The following is a 12,589-nucleotide window of genomic DNA, read 5'->3' as shown; positions in this document are numbered from 1 at the left end:
CCTACACAAACTTCGTTAACAAGGGCATGTTAATGGTAATAACTTTTATTTTATGTTTTAAAATTACTATACCTTTAATGGCTTCAATGGGCATTTAGGTTTCGTTTGCTTGTCTTCACTTCCCATTTCTTGGGAATCCTTATTCTCACTTCCTGGAATTTCGTTTTCTTCATTTGGCTCATTAGAATGGTTATCACGATTTGTAACTTCGCCTTTACTTTCTGGACTGATTTCACTTGGATTTTCATTACTTGAGGTGGACTGGTTTGGAAAACTATTGTCTGAATTTATTTCCATTGGCTGATTATCCTTTAGTGTCAGATCTGGCTCCTGATTGGTAGTAACTGATGATGAGACGGTGTTTTCCCCTTCTGACTGGGTTGTATCTGGTAGAGGGTTCTCTGCCTGGGCATATTCCATTTCCTGAAGAACATAAGTGTGATTAAAAGCCACTTAATTTAACAAACAGCTTTCCTTCTAATGCAAATTGTGTTCATCCATTACTTTGTAAACTCTGACCACTTTGTGTGACCATGATATCTGAAATAATAACACAGGTCAGGCGTAAAAAATGATAAAGTTACAGTCCAAACAAGTTGTGCCTTAGCCAAAGATTACCATTGACCTAGAAGATGGACATTAACCTTTGAACAAGAGACTCAGGTTATGCAAACTCGCCATCACCACACAATTGTCATTTCAAAATTGGGCAAACATGTACTGTTGGAGAACAGCAGGCTCCATGTTTCTTTATTCTTGTTTTGTCATTTTATCCCCCACCAAAGGCGGAAGGATATAGAATTGACGGAGTCCGTCCATCCATCCGTCACACAATTTTGAAAGTACTATATCTCAAAAACTATATAAGATATCAACTTGAAATCTTCATGGGTGTATAGATATCAATGGCAAGGATATCAATTGCTTGTGTCTTTACAGATTCAGTGTACATTAGAAGCCTACTTAAATAATTCTTGCTATCAATCACTTTAGAATTCACTGCTATCCAACCTCTGCCTGATCTGAGCCTTGCTCTGGGAGAACCGGGCTAAATCAATGTGCGTAAATTGTCGTTCCTGATTAGCCTGTGCAGTCGATCGAAAATGGTTTTTTGCTAAGAAAAGACTCCCTTCAAACGAAAAATTCTGCAAAGTGGAAAGTGTCTTCCCTGATTAGCCTGTGTGAACTGCACTGGATATTCTGGGACGACACTTTACGCACATGCATAAAGCCCCATTTTCCCAGAGCAAGGCTTATTGCCTTCTAACCTCTGCCTGGTCTGTCTCTATATCCTCTGTGTTCTCGTCTGTCGGCTGTGGCGGCGTCGGCACGTTTGGCAGGTCCAGAGCGGGCTGTGAGGAAGGGCTGGGCACGTACCTGTAGTGATTTTGTGTTGCTTTATATTGTACAGCCTATACCTTTTGTATTTGAAAAAATAAAGTGATAAACCATGATATTGGGAAATATCAAACTGTATTAATATGCTTATAAATAGCAGTATTTTAATTGTTTATTAGTGCATGTTTCACTGCATTTTTTAATTTATATTATAAAGTGCAATAGAATTATATTATTATATCTGTGTATAAGAAACTCAATAAATTATTGAAGTAATTGGAAAATGTTGGCATCTTTTTGGGGAAATTTTTGTCAAATTATTTAGCAAAAAAGTTTCTTTTTGCCAATGGGAAACAGCCTTTCTGAGGCTGAAATTTTGGGCACAATTAATCACGTACCTGTGATCCACTGGGCCCTCCAGGCATGGGAAACACACGATGGCCAGGAACCAGTGGGCACTGGAATTCAGGGGGACCAATCAGTAAGAGCATCAATGAGCCTCATTCTAACAAAACTGGGCTTCATGCTTTAACCCTTTCAGAGCGGGAACCAAATTTTGAAGGCCTGTGCAAACAGTTTGGATCCAGATGAGACGCCACAGAACGTGGCGTCTCATCAGGATCCAAACTGTTTGCTATTCTGATAGTATTCTTTGAAAAAAATCGAAGAAAATGCTAATTTTAGAAATTTAGCAGACAACATTTTAGCAGACAACAAATTTCCCAGCATGCAAAGGGTTAATCCCTGGATTAGCCTGACAGCCACATAGACTTGTGACAACACTTTCTGGCTTGAACTGGATCTTCATTAAAGCAGAAAGTGTGTCCATGATTACTCTGTACAAACTGCACAGGCTAATCTGGGAGCACACTTTACGGACATGCATTTTACAGAACGTGGCTCAAATAATATGTTTATTAGCTTGAACTGTTATAATTATGCAATCACAAAGCATATGTGAAATGATAATTTCTGAACAATCAGTTCATATTATTACCTGATATCTTATATAAATGATAATTAATTATTTTTTGCTATTTCCTCGTCGAAAAAGAAATTTGCAATGTTTTAAACTGTTACCGGTGAATATCGAACTGTTGACCGGTCAACAGTTTGAACTGTTGCCCGCTGGAATAATGACGTCATTTCGTCGAAAAATTGACGTCATTTTACAGTTAAACAGTCAAAATTATTTATTTTATCGATTACTGTTGTGTGTAAATAAAAATTAAGTTTGCTGTTATTTCTATGTTGGAAATTTGATCAGGTAATAAAACACTTATTTCATGGATGCTTGGTGAACAGTCAAAACTGTTGTCCCTCGGTATCAGGGCTGACATTTGGAACTGTTGCCCTCGGCCAATCGGCCTCGGGCAACAGTACCAAAGTCATCCCTGATACCTTGGGAAACAGTTTTGACTGTTCACCGCGCATCCATGAAATAAGTGTATAATGGCATAAAGCAAATTGGAATACATTTCTGCACATCTGACACGTCAATATTTTAGGCTGCCAGGCTCACAGTAGGCCACCAGCATAAAGACTGACTAGATGTAATGTATGAATGCATTGCAAAGGTGATACAGGTGAGCTCATTTTGTAGAGCTTAGTATTGCAAAGAAAACAATTATGGGAAAATTGACCACTGTTATCCCTAATTTCATCATTATTGATGCCACACTAGACATAGTCTTTCTTACTGTTCATTGATCGGAATGACGATGAAATCTTTCTTGAACAGATCTACATGTCGCGTCCAAGTCTTAACTCTCGCATGGCGCTTTACAGGCAGTCTGGAAACACATTGAGAAAACATTTCTGCAATCTGTGACATACAGAAATACTTACAGAAGCCCTTTGTCATTATAATTCTTACCAGAATATGAGCAAAATGATAAGAAACAAATAATTAATAAGGCTTCACACAGTAGTTTCACCATTTGCAAGAGGAGGATTAAGCAAGCTCAGGAATGTTAAGAAAGTAAACAGTGTTTCATCTCAATTCATTGTATTTAACTACAATTCTTTTTTCTTGTAAATACATTAGCAAAGAACATTAAAGATGAATTCTTTCGCATGACATGCCGTCCAATAACTGTGAACAAAATTAATATACAGAGTCATATTAAAATCTCACAATGAATGACATAGTTATGGGCCGGACAAGCTCATTTATGGCCATTTTTCACTTTTGAACTCCAAGTGTGACCTTGGAGATATTGACATATTTCTTTCGCTTGACACATTGTTCAATGATTGTGAACAAATGAACCAAGAAACTTTAATATCTCACAATGAATGACATTGTTATGGCCCGCACAAGATCATTTATGGCCATTTTTGACCTTTGAACTCACAGTGTGACCTTGACCTTGGAGATATCGATGTAATTCTTTCGCACGACAGACCGTCCAATGATGGTGAACAAATGTGCCAAATGATTTTAAAATCTCATAATGAATGACATAGTTATGGCCCGGACAAGCTCATTTATGGTCATTTGTTACCTTTGAACTCAAAGTGTGACCTTGACCTTGGAGATATCGATGTAATTCTTTTGCGTTACACACACGCCAATGATGGTGAACAAGTGTGCCAAATGATTTTAAAATCTCAAAATGAACAACATAGTTATGGCCCGGACAAGCTCATTTATTGCCATTTTTTACCTTTGAACTTAAAGTGTGACCTTGACCTTGGAGATATCAACCTAATTCTTTTGCGTGACACACAGGCCAATGATGGTGAACAAATGTGCCAAATGATTTTACAATCTCACAATGAACGACATAGTTATTGCCCAGACAAGCTCATTTATGGCCCTTTTTGATCTTTGAACTCAATGTGTGACCATGACTTTGGAGATATCAACCTTATTCTTTTGCGAGACACACTGTCCAATGATGGTGAACACATTTGCCAAATGATTTAAAAATCTCACAATAAATGATAAAGTTATGGCCTAGACAATCATTTGACCTTTGAACTTCAAGTGTGACCTTGACCTTGGAGATATTGACGTAATTTGTTCACACGATACACCGTCCCATGACGGTGAACAAATGTACCAAGTTATTTTAAAATCTAACGATAAATGACATAGTTATGGTCCGGACAAACTTTCAGTTTCAAACACACTAAGGGACCCCGTGACCTCGTTTTTGACCCAGCAGGACCCATATTCAAACTTGATCTATACCTCATCTAGATACAACTTGTGAACAAGTTTGGTGAAGATTGGATGAAATTTCGGGACAGACCGACCGACAGATGGACCTACAAAGTGACTCCAATATAGCCCCCCATTACCAATGGTAATGTGGGTATAAAAAGCAGTATTCAAGAATAGTCCATGAATTACCACATATTTACAGCATTCTTATTTGACTAAGAAATGTATTGCTACATGTCAGAAGGGCATTCGTAACGTTTGGGACATCATCTAGTTCACATCAAAGAAATGGAAAATGAACTGCTGCACGTCAGAGAGACTTAAGGACGTGTTTGGATAATCCGCTCAGGCAACACACAGGCATATTTACTGGCACATGTAACAAGCACTTACAACAGGTTTCTATCATCGTTAAGGGCACACAAAAGACATGGCGTACTAACTGCTACATGGAACAAAAGACTTACGACAGGTTTGGATCATCATCAATGGCTGTGCCCCTGATTCTCTGGGTGAGACGCTTGTAAAAGAACGAGCTGAATATGTGAGTACGGGCCTTGTCTGCTGGACTCAACTTCTCTAGCAGCAGGTACCTGGAGCAGCATGCATTGAATTAAGTTGCCCTCAGGGATAACAGGCTTATAGTATTCATGTGCGTAGTTTCCTCCTAGATTAGCCTGTGCAGTCATACTAATCAGGGACAATACTTTTCACTTGTATGCAGTTTCTTTTTGAAAGAAAGTCTCTTCTAAACAAAAACCAGTCTATGTGGCATGTGTCCTCCTTGATTAGCCTGTACTGCCCAGGCTAATCTGGGAGAACACTTTACGTACATGCTTTAAGCTCCCCTTTTTTAAAATGTGAGTTTATGTATTTTATGTACATGTATCTGTAAATTGAATGTTTAATATGATTGACAAGCACTGGTCTGAATTTGTAAACCGCTCAGAGAAAGACAAAACCTTAGCCCCTCGTACTGTGTTCACCAATATTCTCCACTTGTAAAGACAAAACCTTAGCCCCTCGTACTGTGTTCACCAATATTCTCCACTTGTAAAGACAAAACCTTAGCCCCTCGTACTGTGTTCACCAATATTCTCCACTTGTAAAGACAAAACCTTAGCCCCTCGTACTGTGTTCACCAATATTCTCCACTTGTAAAGACAAAACCTTAGCCCCTCGTACTTTGTTCACCAATATTCTCCACTTATAAAGACAAAACCTTAGCCCCTCATACTGTGTTCACCAATATTCTCCACTTGTAAAGACAAAACCTTAGCCCCTCGTACTGTGTTCACCAATATTCTCCACTTGTAAAGACAAAACCTTAGCCCCTCGTACTGTGTTCACCAATATTCTCCACTTGTAAAGACAAAACCTTAGCCCCTCGTACTGTGTTCACCAATATTCTCCACTTGTAAAGACAAAACCTTAGCCCCTCGTACTGTGTTCACCAATATTCTCCACTTGTAAAGACAAAACCTTAGCCCCTCGTACTGTGTTCACCAATATTCTCCACTTATAAAGACAAAACCTTAGCCCCTCATACTGTGTTCACCAATATTCTCCACTTGTAAAGACAAAACCTTAGCCCCTCGTACTGTGTTCACCAATATTCTCCACTTGTAAAGACAAAACCTTAGCCTCTCGTACTGTGTTCACCAATATTCTCCACTTATAAAGACAAAACCTAGCCCCTCATACTGTGTTCACCAATATTCTCCACTTGTAAAGACAAAACCTTAGCCCCTCGTACTGTGTTCACCAATATTCTCCACTTGTAAAGACAAAACCTTAGCCCCTCGTACTGTGTTCACCAATATTCTCCACTTGTAAAGACAAAACCTTAGCCCCTCGTACTGTGTTCACCAATATTCTCCACTTGTAAAGACAAAACCTTATCCCCTCGTACTGTGTTCACCAATATTCTCCACTTGTAAAGACAAAACCTTAGCCCCTCGTACTGTGTTCACCAATATTCTCCACTTGTAAAGACAAAACCTTAGCCCCTCGTACTGTGTTCACCAATATTCTCCACTTGTAAAGAATAGTGATGCACATGCACTCAGCATATTTAAACAAGAGGGCCATGATGGCCCTGAATCGCTCACCTGACTTACCAAAAACAATCCCAACCCAGATTTCATCAAGATAAACATTCTAACCAAATTTCATATTTTTGGACTCGTACATTTGCAAGTCATCGAGTCCCAGGACTCGTTTATAGCAGTTTGTGAAAAACTCACTTATAGAGCACAAAGTGTTTGACATCTTATTACCATATACAATTTGATTGAGTTCATTGAGAACATAGATTGCACTTTGATTTACCATGTGTTCAGCAATAGTAATACAATACCATTCATATGCTGTCAACTTTGTTCCCCATAGCTTGACAAATGATTTACCAATTTGATTTAATGAATGAAACTAGTCTCAGTAAGTTATACATCTTAAACCATTATAAAAACTTTCCATAAGAAATCAAATTTGTACAATTTTTCAAAATTGAGGAGAAATACCTGCCTGTTATATGAGTACAGCGAGGGCTATTTTGCCAAATAACCCACCAGAAATTTCCTCCAAATGATGCAATTTTCCCCAAAATTCAATCATTCCTTTGAAAATAGCTTCCTCTTTCTCAGTATTGTTGACAAGTCATTCCCAAATTCTCTGCAAGCCTTGGTACTTACCTACTTCAGCTTTGTTCTGCAAATGCATAGTGTCATTTCAGAATAGCCTGTGCATTCCTGACTTCCTAATCAGGGACGACACCTTCCGCTTAAACGGAATCTTTCGTTTAAATAAAGTCTCTTCGAAAATCCAGTTTAGGCCGAAAGTGTTGTCCATGATTAGCCTGTGCAAACTGCATTAAGTCCATCTATCCCTGACAGCCTCAGTACTCACTTGAGATAGAAGTCCACAATGACGTCATTGAGGAACTCCCCCTCATGCAGACAGTACAGGTCCTCATTGGTGATCGTGATTCCACCCTTCTCTGGTGGGGGCGGGTAGGTCAGCAATCTGAAAACACAATGAGCTGTGTTCTGAGAAAACTGGGCTTTATGCATGAACGTGATTTCCCAGATCATTATACAATCAATTTTCAAAAATGATGTGGTATTTGTAGCTTTATCTGTCTTCACATCAGTAAACAGTAATTTCCACAGATAATCATAAAAATGGGCCAGTCAAATTGCATAATAAAAAAAGGCTTATCATAAAAACTAGTCAAACTCAATATTACTACAAGATAATAATTCTTACTTTTTTAAATGTGTTTTTTTTTGGTGTGAAACAAAATTATAATTGGAAATATGAAGAGATATAAACACACCTCTGAAAAATATACAGATTGAGAATCTTAAAAGGACTACAAACTCTTTTAATATCCTTCTACCTATGCACTTTTTATAATTTCCAATAATATTTAGCTCATATACTTGACTACTGGGCCTTCAAAGCCAATCTTGGGAGGTGATGGGGACCTGTTGTTTTCTTCCCCCTGGCTGTATTTCTGGTTGACAATCGCTGCATGCTGCAATAACAATTTTAAATTGCATAAACTAAAAAACAATGTTGGAAATGAGAACTTAGCAGCAGTGATGAAAAATAGCACTTTAGCCTTAAATAAAGTCTTGCCCTAGACATTTTCAAACTTGTTTTGGTCAATTTATAACATTTTTCATACATTTGTAGGGATGTTTGCAATTTTATTCGCTCTTAGGTTATAACTGTAGACTTGTAGCAAAACTGATACTGGTACTTAAAATGACTGAACACATCACAGAACAGCACTGGGCCCATATTCATAATTATTTACAAGTCGATAAATAAGACAACAAGAGCACAGCATAACGGGTGCCACACTCGGCTACGGGTGCAGTTTTGAATAAATGAAAGCTTGTCAGATTTTCTTTTTTAGAGGTCTAAGTGACCTCTACCTTTGACCTAGTGACCCAAAAATGGGTGTGGCGTGTAGAACTCATCAAGGTGCATCTACATATGAAGTTTCAAAGTTGTAGGTGGAAGCACTTTGTTTTAGAGCCAATGTTAAGGTTTTAGCACTACGCGGACGTCGGCCTACAAGCTGGCTATGACAATACCTCCGGTTTTCTCTGAAAACGCCGAGCAAATAAAAAATCACAGAAAACAAGCTCCCTACTCACCCTGATCATGGGGGGCATGCGATGAACCGTGACCGTCTGTGAGAAGACGTCATCTGCCTCCTCCCGCGACAGCTCCATGTAGAAACTCTCGTCTCCATGCTTGCCCTTCGACTTGAACAGCTCCATGTACTTGCGGAACTCTGCGTGCGTCTCCGTGTCTACCTTGCCCATCACTATGGTAACCATCTGATGGCACATATCTGGGCAAATAGCAAGGAGAACAAGTGGAAGTCTGCTTGTGAAATCATAATGTTGTGTAACCCTGAATTGTCGTGCACATATTTCATGTGACACAAATAACAAAACTATTGCCAAGCAATATATGTCCCCTACCGGCTCCACCATTGTCAGAAATTTTTAAAATATTTGTTACCATAGCAACCAGAAATTTTGACGTAGGAACAAAATGAAATGACATGCATAATGTACATATTGCCATCTATCCATGTTTCAAGTTTTATGATTTTTTTAAAGAACTTCTAAAGTTATCGCAGGATCCAGAAAAGTGTGACAGACTGACGGACTGACAGACACACAGAGCGCAAACCATAAGTCCCCTCCGGTGAAACCGCCAGGGGACAATAACATACAATAGGAAAGTGAAGTCCCTGATAAGCCTGTGCAGACTGCAAGGGCTCATGTGGGAGTACACTTTACGCACATTTATTTAGCCATGCATAATCCATATTTCATGTGATTTACAAACAAGTTACACAATTTTATTTAATGCTTTCTGGTGGTTTATAGAGAAATATAAGTGAATTAAAACTGATTATCTCACTGTTTCAAACAGTGAAAATTATCAGTGAAAATTACCGATAATTTTCACTGTTTACTGTGAAATGACGTCACTTTTTTACTAAATGACGTCATCATCCCAGAGAAATTCTTAGGTTAAACTCTTTATCAATGTATATAAACTGTGACAAAAAGCATAAAATAAAAAGAAAATTTGTTGGATTTGGTGCAATATGGATTTTAATTCACCCGTGATCATAGAAAAATATATTTTCTACGATCACTCGTGAATTAAAATCGATCATCCACCGAATCCAATAAATATCCTCTATGTTACTTTTTCAGGATTTCGTTTTATTCAAAATGCTAAGCATTATTAAACGGTTAACCGATTTCGGTTCATTTTACTTTACAATCTACAAGCACTTTATCTAATTGACCACAAAACTGACAAATTAAGCATTGTTCTGGGAAAACTTGGCCTTATGAATGTGCATAAAGTGTTGTCCAAAAATGAAAATACACCTGTGAAGTCTGAACAGGTTAATCAGGGTAAAAACTTATCGCCTCAATTTGATGTTTGAGGATAATCAGGGACAACATTTTACTCACATGCATAAAACCCCGTTTTCCTCAAACAAGGCCCATTCCATTACCTTTGCTTGTTGGTTCGAAGTATGGATCCGGCGGGCATATGTTGAGATTGGTCCAGTTGGGCATGCCAAGGTTTTGTCGGACTCTAACCCCGCACTCGACAGAGGTCAGCAGGAAAACAAGACTATTGTTTTCCGCAAAATTTGCCAGGCATTGCTGGATCTCCGCAGGATATATAGTAAATCTGTTGGTACTTTTGAGACCTGAAAAACACGACAATTTTAATGGATAATAGTATTAATTGATAATTCTTTTGATGAAATGCGCTTATTACATGCCATTAAGATTGTAACAATTTGAAGGCCCAGTTTAATGCTTCTATTTGACCTCTCATCAAATCTGGGTATTTTACTCCTGTGTACTGCTTTCTTCAACTTAAAATGTTTCATAATGACAAAATGTTAACATTACCTTGACATATAATGAACCAAGTCATGCAAAAATGGGTTTTATGCCAAATGTGGCCAGCATAGTTCCAGGCTAGGCTATAGTCGCGCAAGGTTTTGTGGTCTTATTAGCAGACAGAGTAGCCCTGTGACTGTGAGAGACTGTGTGGATGTGCAGGCTGGTCTGTAGCCCTGTGACTGTGAGAGACTGTGTGGATGTGCAGGCAGAGTAGCCCTGTGACTGTGAGAGACTGTGTGGATGTGCAGGCAGAGTAGCCCTGTGACTGTGAGAGACTGTGTGGATGTGCAGACAGAGTAGCCCTGTGACTGTGAGAGACTGTGTGGATGTGCAGACAGAGTAGCCCTGTGACTGTGAGAGACTGTGTGGATGTGCAGGCTGGTCTGTAGCCTTGTGACTGTGAGAGACTGTGTGGATGTGCAGACAGAGTAGCCCTGTGACTGTTAGAGACTGTGTGGATGTGCAGGCAGAGTAGCCCTGTGACTGTGAGAGACTGTGTGGATGTGCAGGCAGACAGAGTAGCCCTGTGACTGTGAGAGACTGTGTGGATGTGCAGGCTGGTAGCCCTGTGACTGTGAGAGACTGTGTGGATGTGCAGGCAGAGTAGCCCTGTGACTGTGAGAGACTGTGTGGATGTGCAGACAGAGTAGCCCTGTGACTGTGAGAGACTGTGTGGATGTGCAGACAGAGTAGCCCTGTGACTGTGAGAGACTGTGTGGATGTGCAGACAGAGTAGCCCTGTGACTGTGAGAGACTGTGTGGATGTGCAGGCAGAGTAGCCCTGTGACTGTGAGAGCATGTGTGGATATGCAGACAGAGTAGCCCTGTGACTGTGAGAGACTGTGTGGATGTGCAGACAGAGTAGCCCTGTGACTGTGAGAGACTGTGTGGATGAGCAGACAGAGTAGCCCTGTGACTGTGAGAGACTGTGTGGATGAGCAGACAGAGTAGTCCTGTGACTGTGAGAGACTGTGTGGATGTGCAGGCTGGTCTGTAGCCCTGTGACTGTGAGAGACTGTGTGGATGTGCAGACAGAGTAGCCATGTGACTGTGAGAGACTGTGTGGATGTGCAGACAGAGTAGCCATGTGACTGTGAGAGACTGTGTGGATGTGCAGACAGAGTAGCCCTGTGACTGTGAGAGACTGTGTGGATGTGCAGACAGAGTAGCCCTGTGACTGTGAGAGACTGTGTGGATGTGCAGGCTGGTCTGTAGCCTTGTGACTGTGAGAGACTGTGTGGATGTGCAGACAGAGTAGCCCTGTGACTGTTAGAGACTGTGTGGATGTGCAGGCAGAGTAGCCCTGTGACTGTGAGAGACTGTGTGGATGTGCAGGCAGACAGAGTAGCCCTGTGACTGTGAGAGACTGTGTGGATGTGCAGGCTGGTAGCCCTGTGACTGTGAGAGACTGTGTGGATGTGCAGGCAGAGTAGCCCTGTGACTGTGAGAGACTGTGTGGATGTGCAGACAGAGTAGCCCTGTGACTGTGAGAGACTGTGTGGATGTGCAGACAGAGTAGCCCTGTGACTGTGAGAGACTGTGTGGATGTGCAGACAGAGTAGCCCTGTGACTGTGAGAGACTGTGTGGATGTGCAGGCAGAGTAGCCCTGTGACTGTGAGAGCATGTGTGGATATGCAGACAGAGTAGCCCTGTGACTGTGAGAGACTGTGTGGATGTGCAGACAGAGTAGCCCTGTGACTGTGAGAGACTGTGTGGATGAGCAGACAGAGTAGCCCTGTGACTGTGAGAGACTGTGTGGATGAGCAGACAGAGTAGTCCTGTGACTGTGAGAGACTGTGTGGATGTGCAGGCTGGTCTGTAGCCCTGTGACTGTGAGAGACTGTGTGGATGTGCAGACAGAGTAGCCATGTGACTGTGAGAGACTGTGTGGATGTGCAGACAGAGTAGCCATGTGACTGTGAGAGACTGTGTGGATGTGCAGACAGAGTAGCCCTGTGACTGTGAGAGACTGTGTGGATGTGCAGACAGAGTAGCCCTGTGACTGTGAGAGACTGTGTGGATGTGCAGGCTGGTCTGTAGCCCTGTGACTGTGAGAGACTGTGTGGATGAGCAGACAGAGTAGCCCTGTGACTGTGAGGGACTGTGTGGATG

The 12,589-nt window shown here is 40.8% G+C and overlaps 1 protein-coding gene across 1 annotated transcript in view; it reads right to left on the bottom strand.

Annotated features, from left to right (window-relative positions):
* LOC127849189 (uncharacterized) overlaps positions 1-12,589 on the bottom strand; it is a 55,621-nt gene that overhangs the window by 10,912 nt on the left and 32,120 nt on the right. Inside the window, exons 10-18 of the mRNA XM_052381912.1 lie at positions 10,074-10,274; positions 8,680-8,879; positions 7,954-8,048; positions 7,418-7,534; positions 4,978-5,103; positions 3,039-3,131; positions 1,737-1,796; positions 1,269-1,377; positions 73-423 (exon numbers count right to left, since the gene is read on the bottom strand). Coding sequence (XP_052237872.1) covers positions 73-423; positions 1,269-1,377; positions 1,737-1,796; positions 3,039-3,131; positions 4,978-5,103; positions 7,418-7,534; positions 7,954-8,048; positions 8,680-8,879; positions 10,074-10,274 — 1,352 coding nt within the window. The remainder of the gene's footprint in view (positions 1-72; positions 424-1,268; positions 1,378-1,736; positions 1,797-3,038; positions 3,132-4,977; positions 5,104-7,417; positions 7,535-7,953; positions 8,049-8,679; positions 8,880-10,073; positions 10,275-12,589) is intronic.

The sequence above is a fragment of the Dreissena polymorpha genome, chromosome 1, assembly GCF_020536995.1.
Source record: "Dreissena polymorpha isolate Duluth1 chromosome 1, UMN_Dpol_1.0, whole genome shotgun sequence".
In the NCBI taxonomy this organism is placed as follows: domain Eukaryota; kingdom Metazoa; phylum Mollusca; class Bivalvia; order Myida; family Dreissenidae; genus Dreissena; species Dreissena polymorpha.
This window is presented reverse-complemented; position numbering and strand designations above follow the sequence as displayed.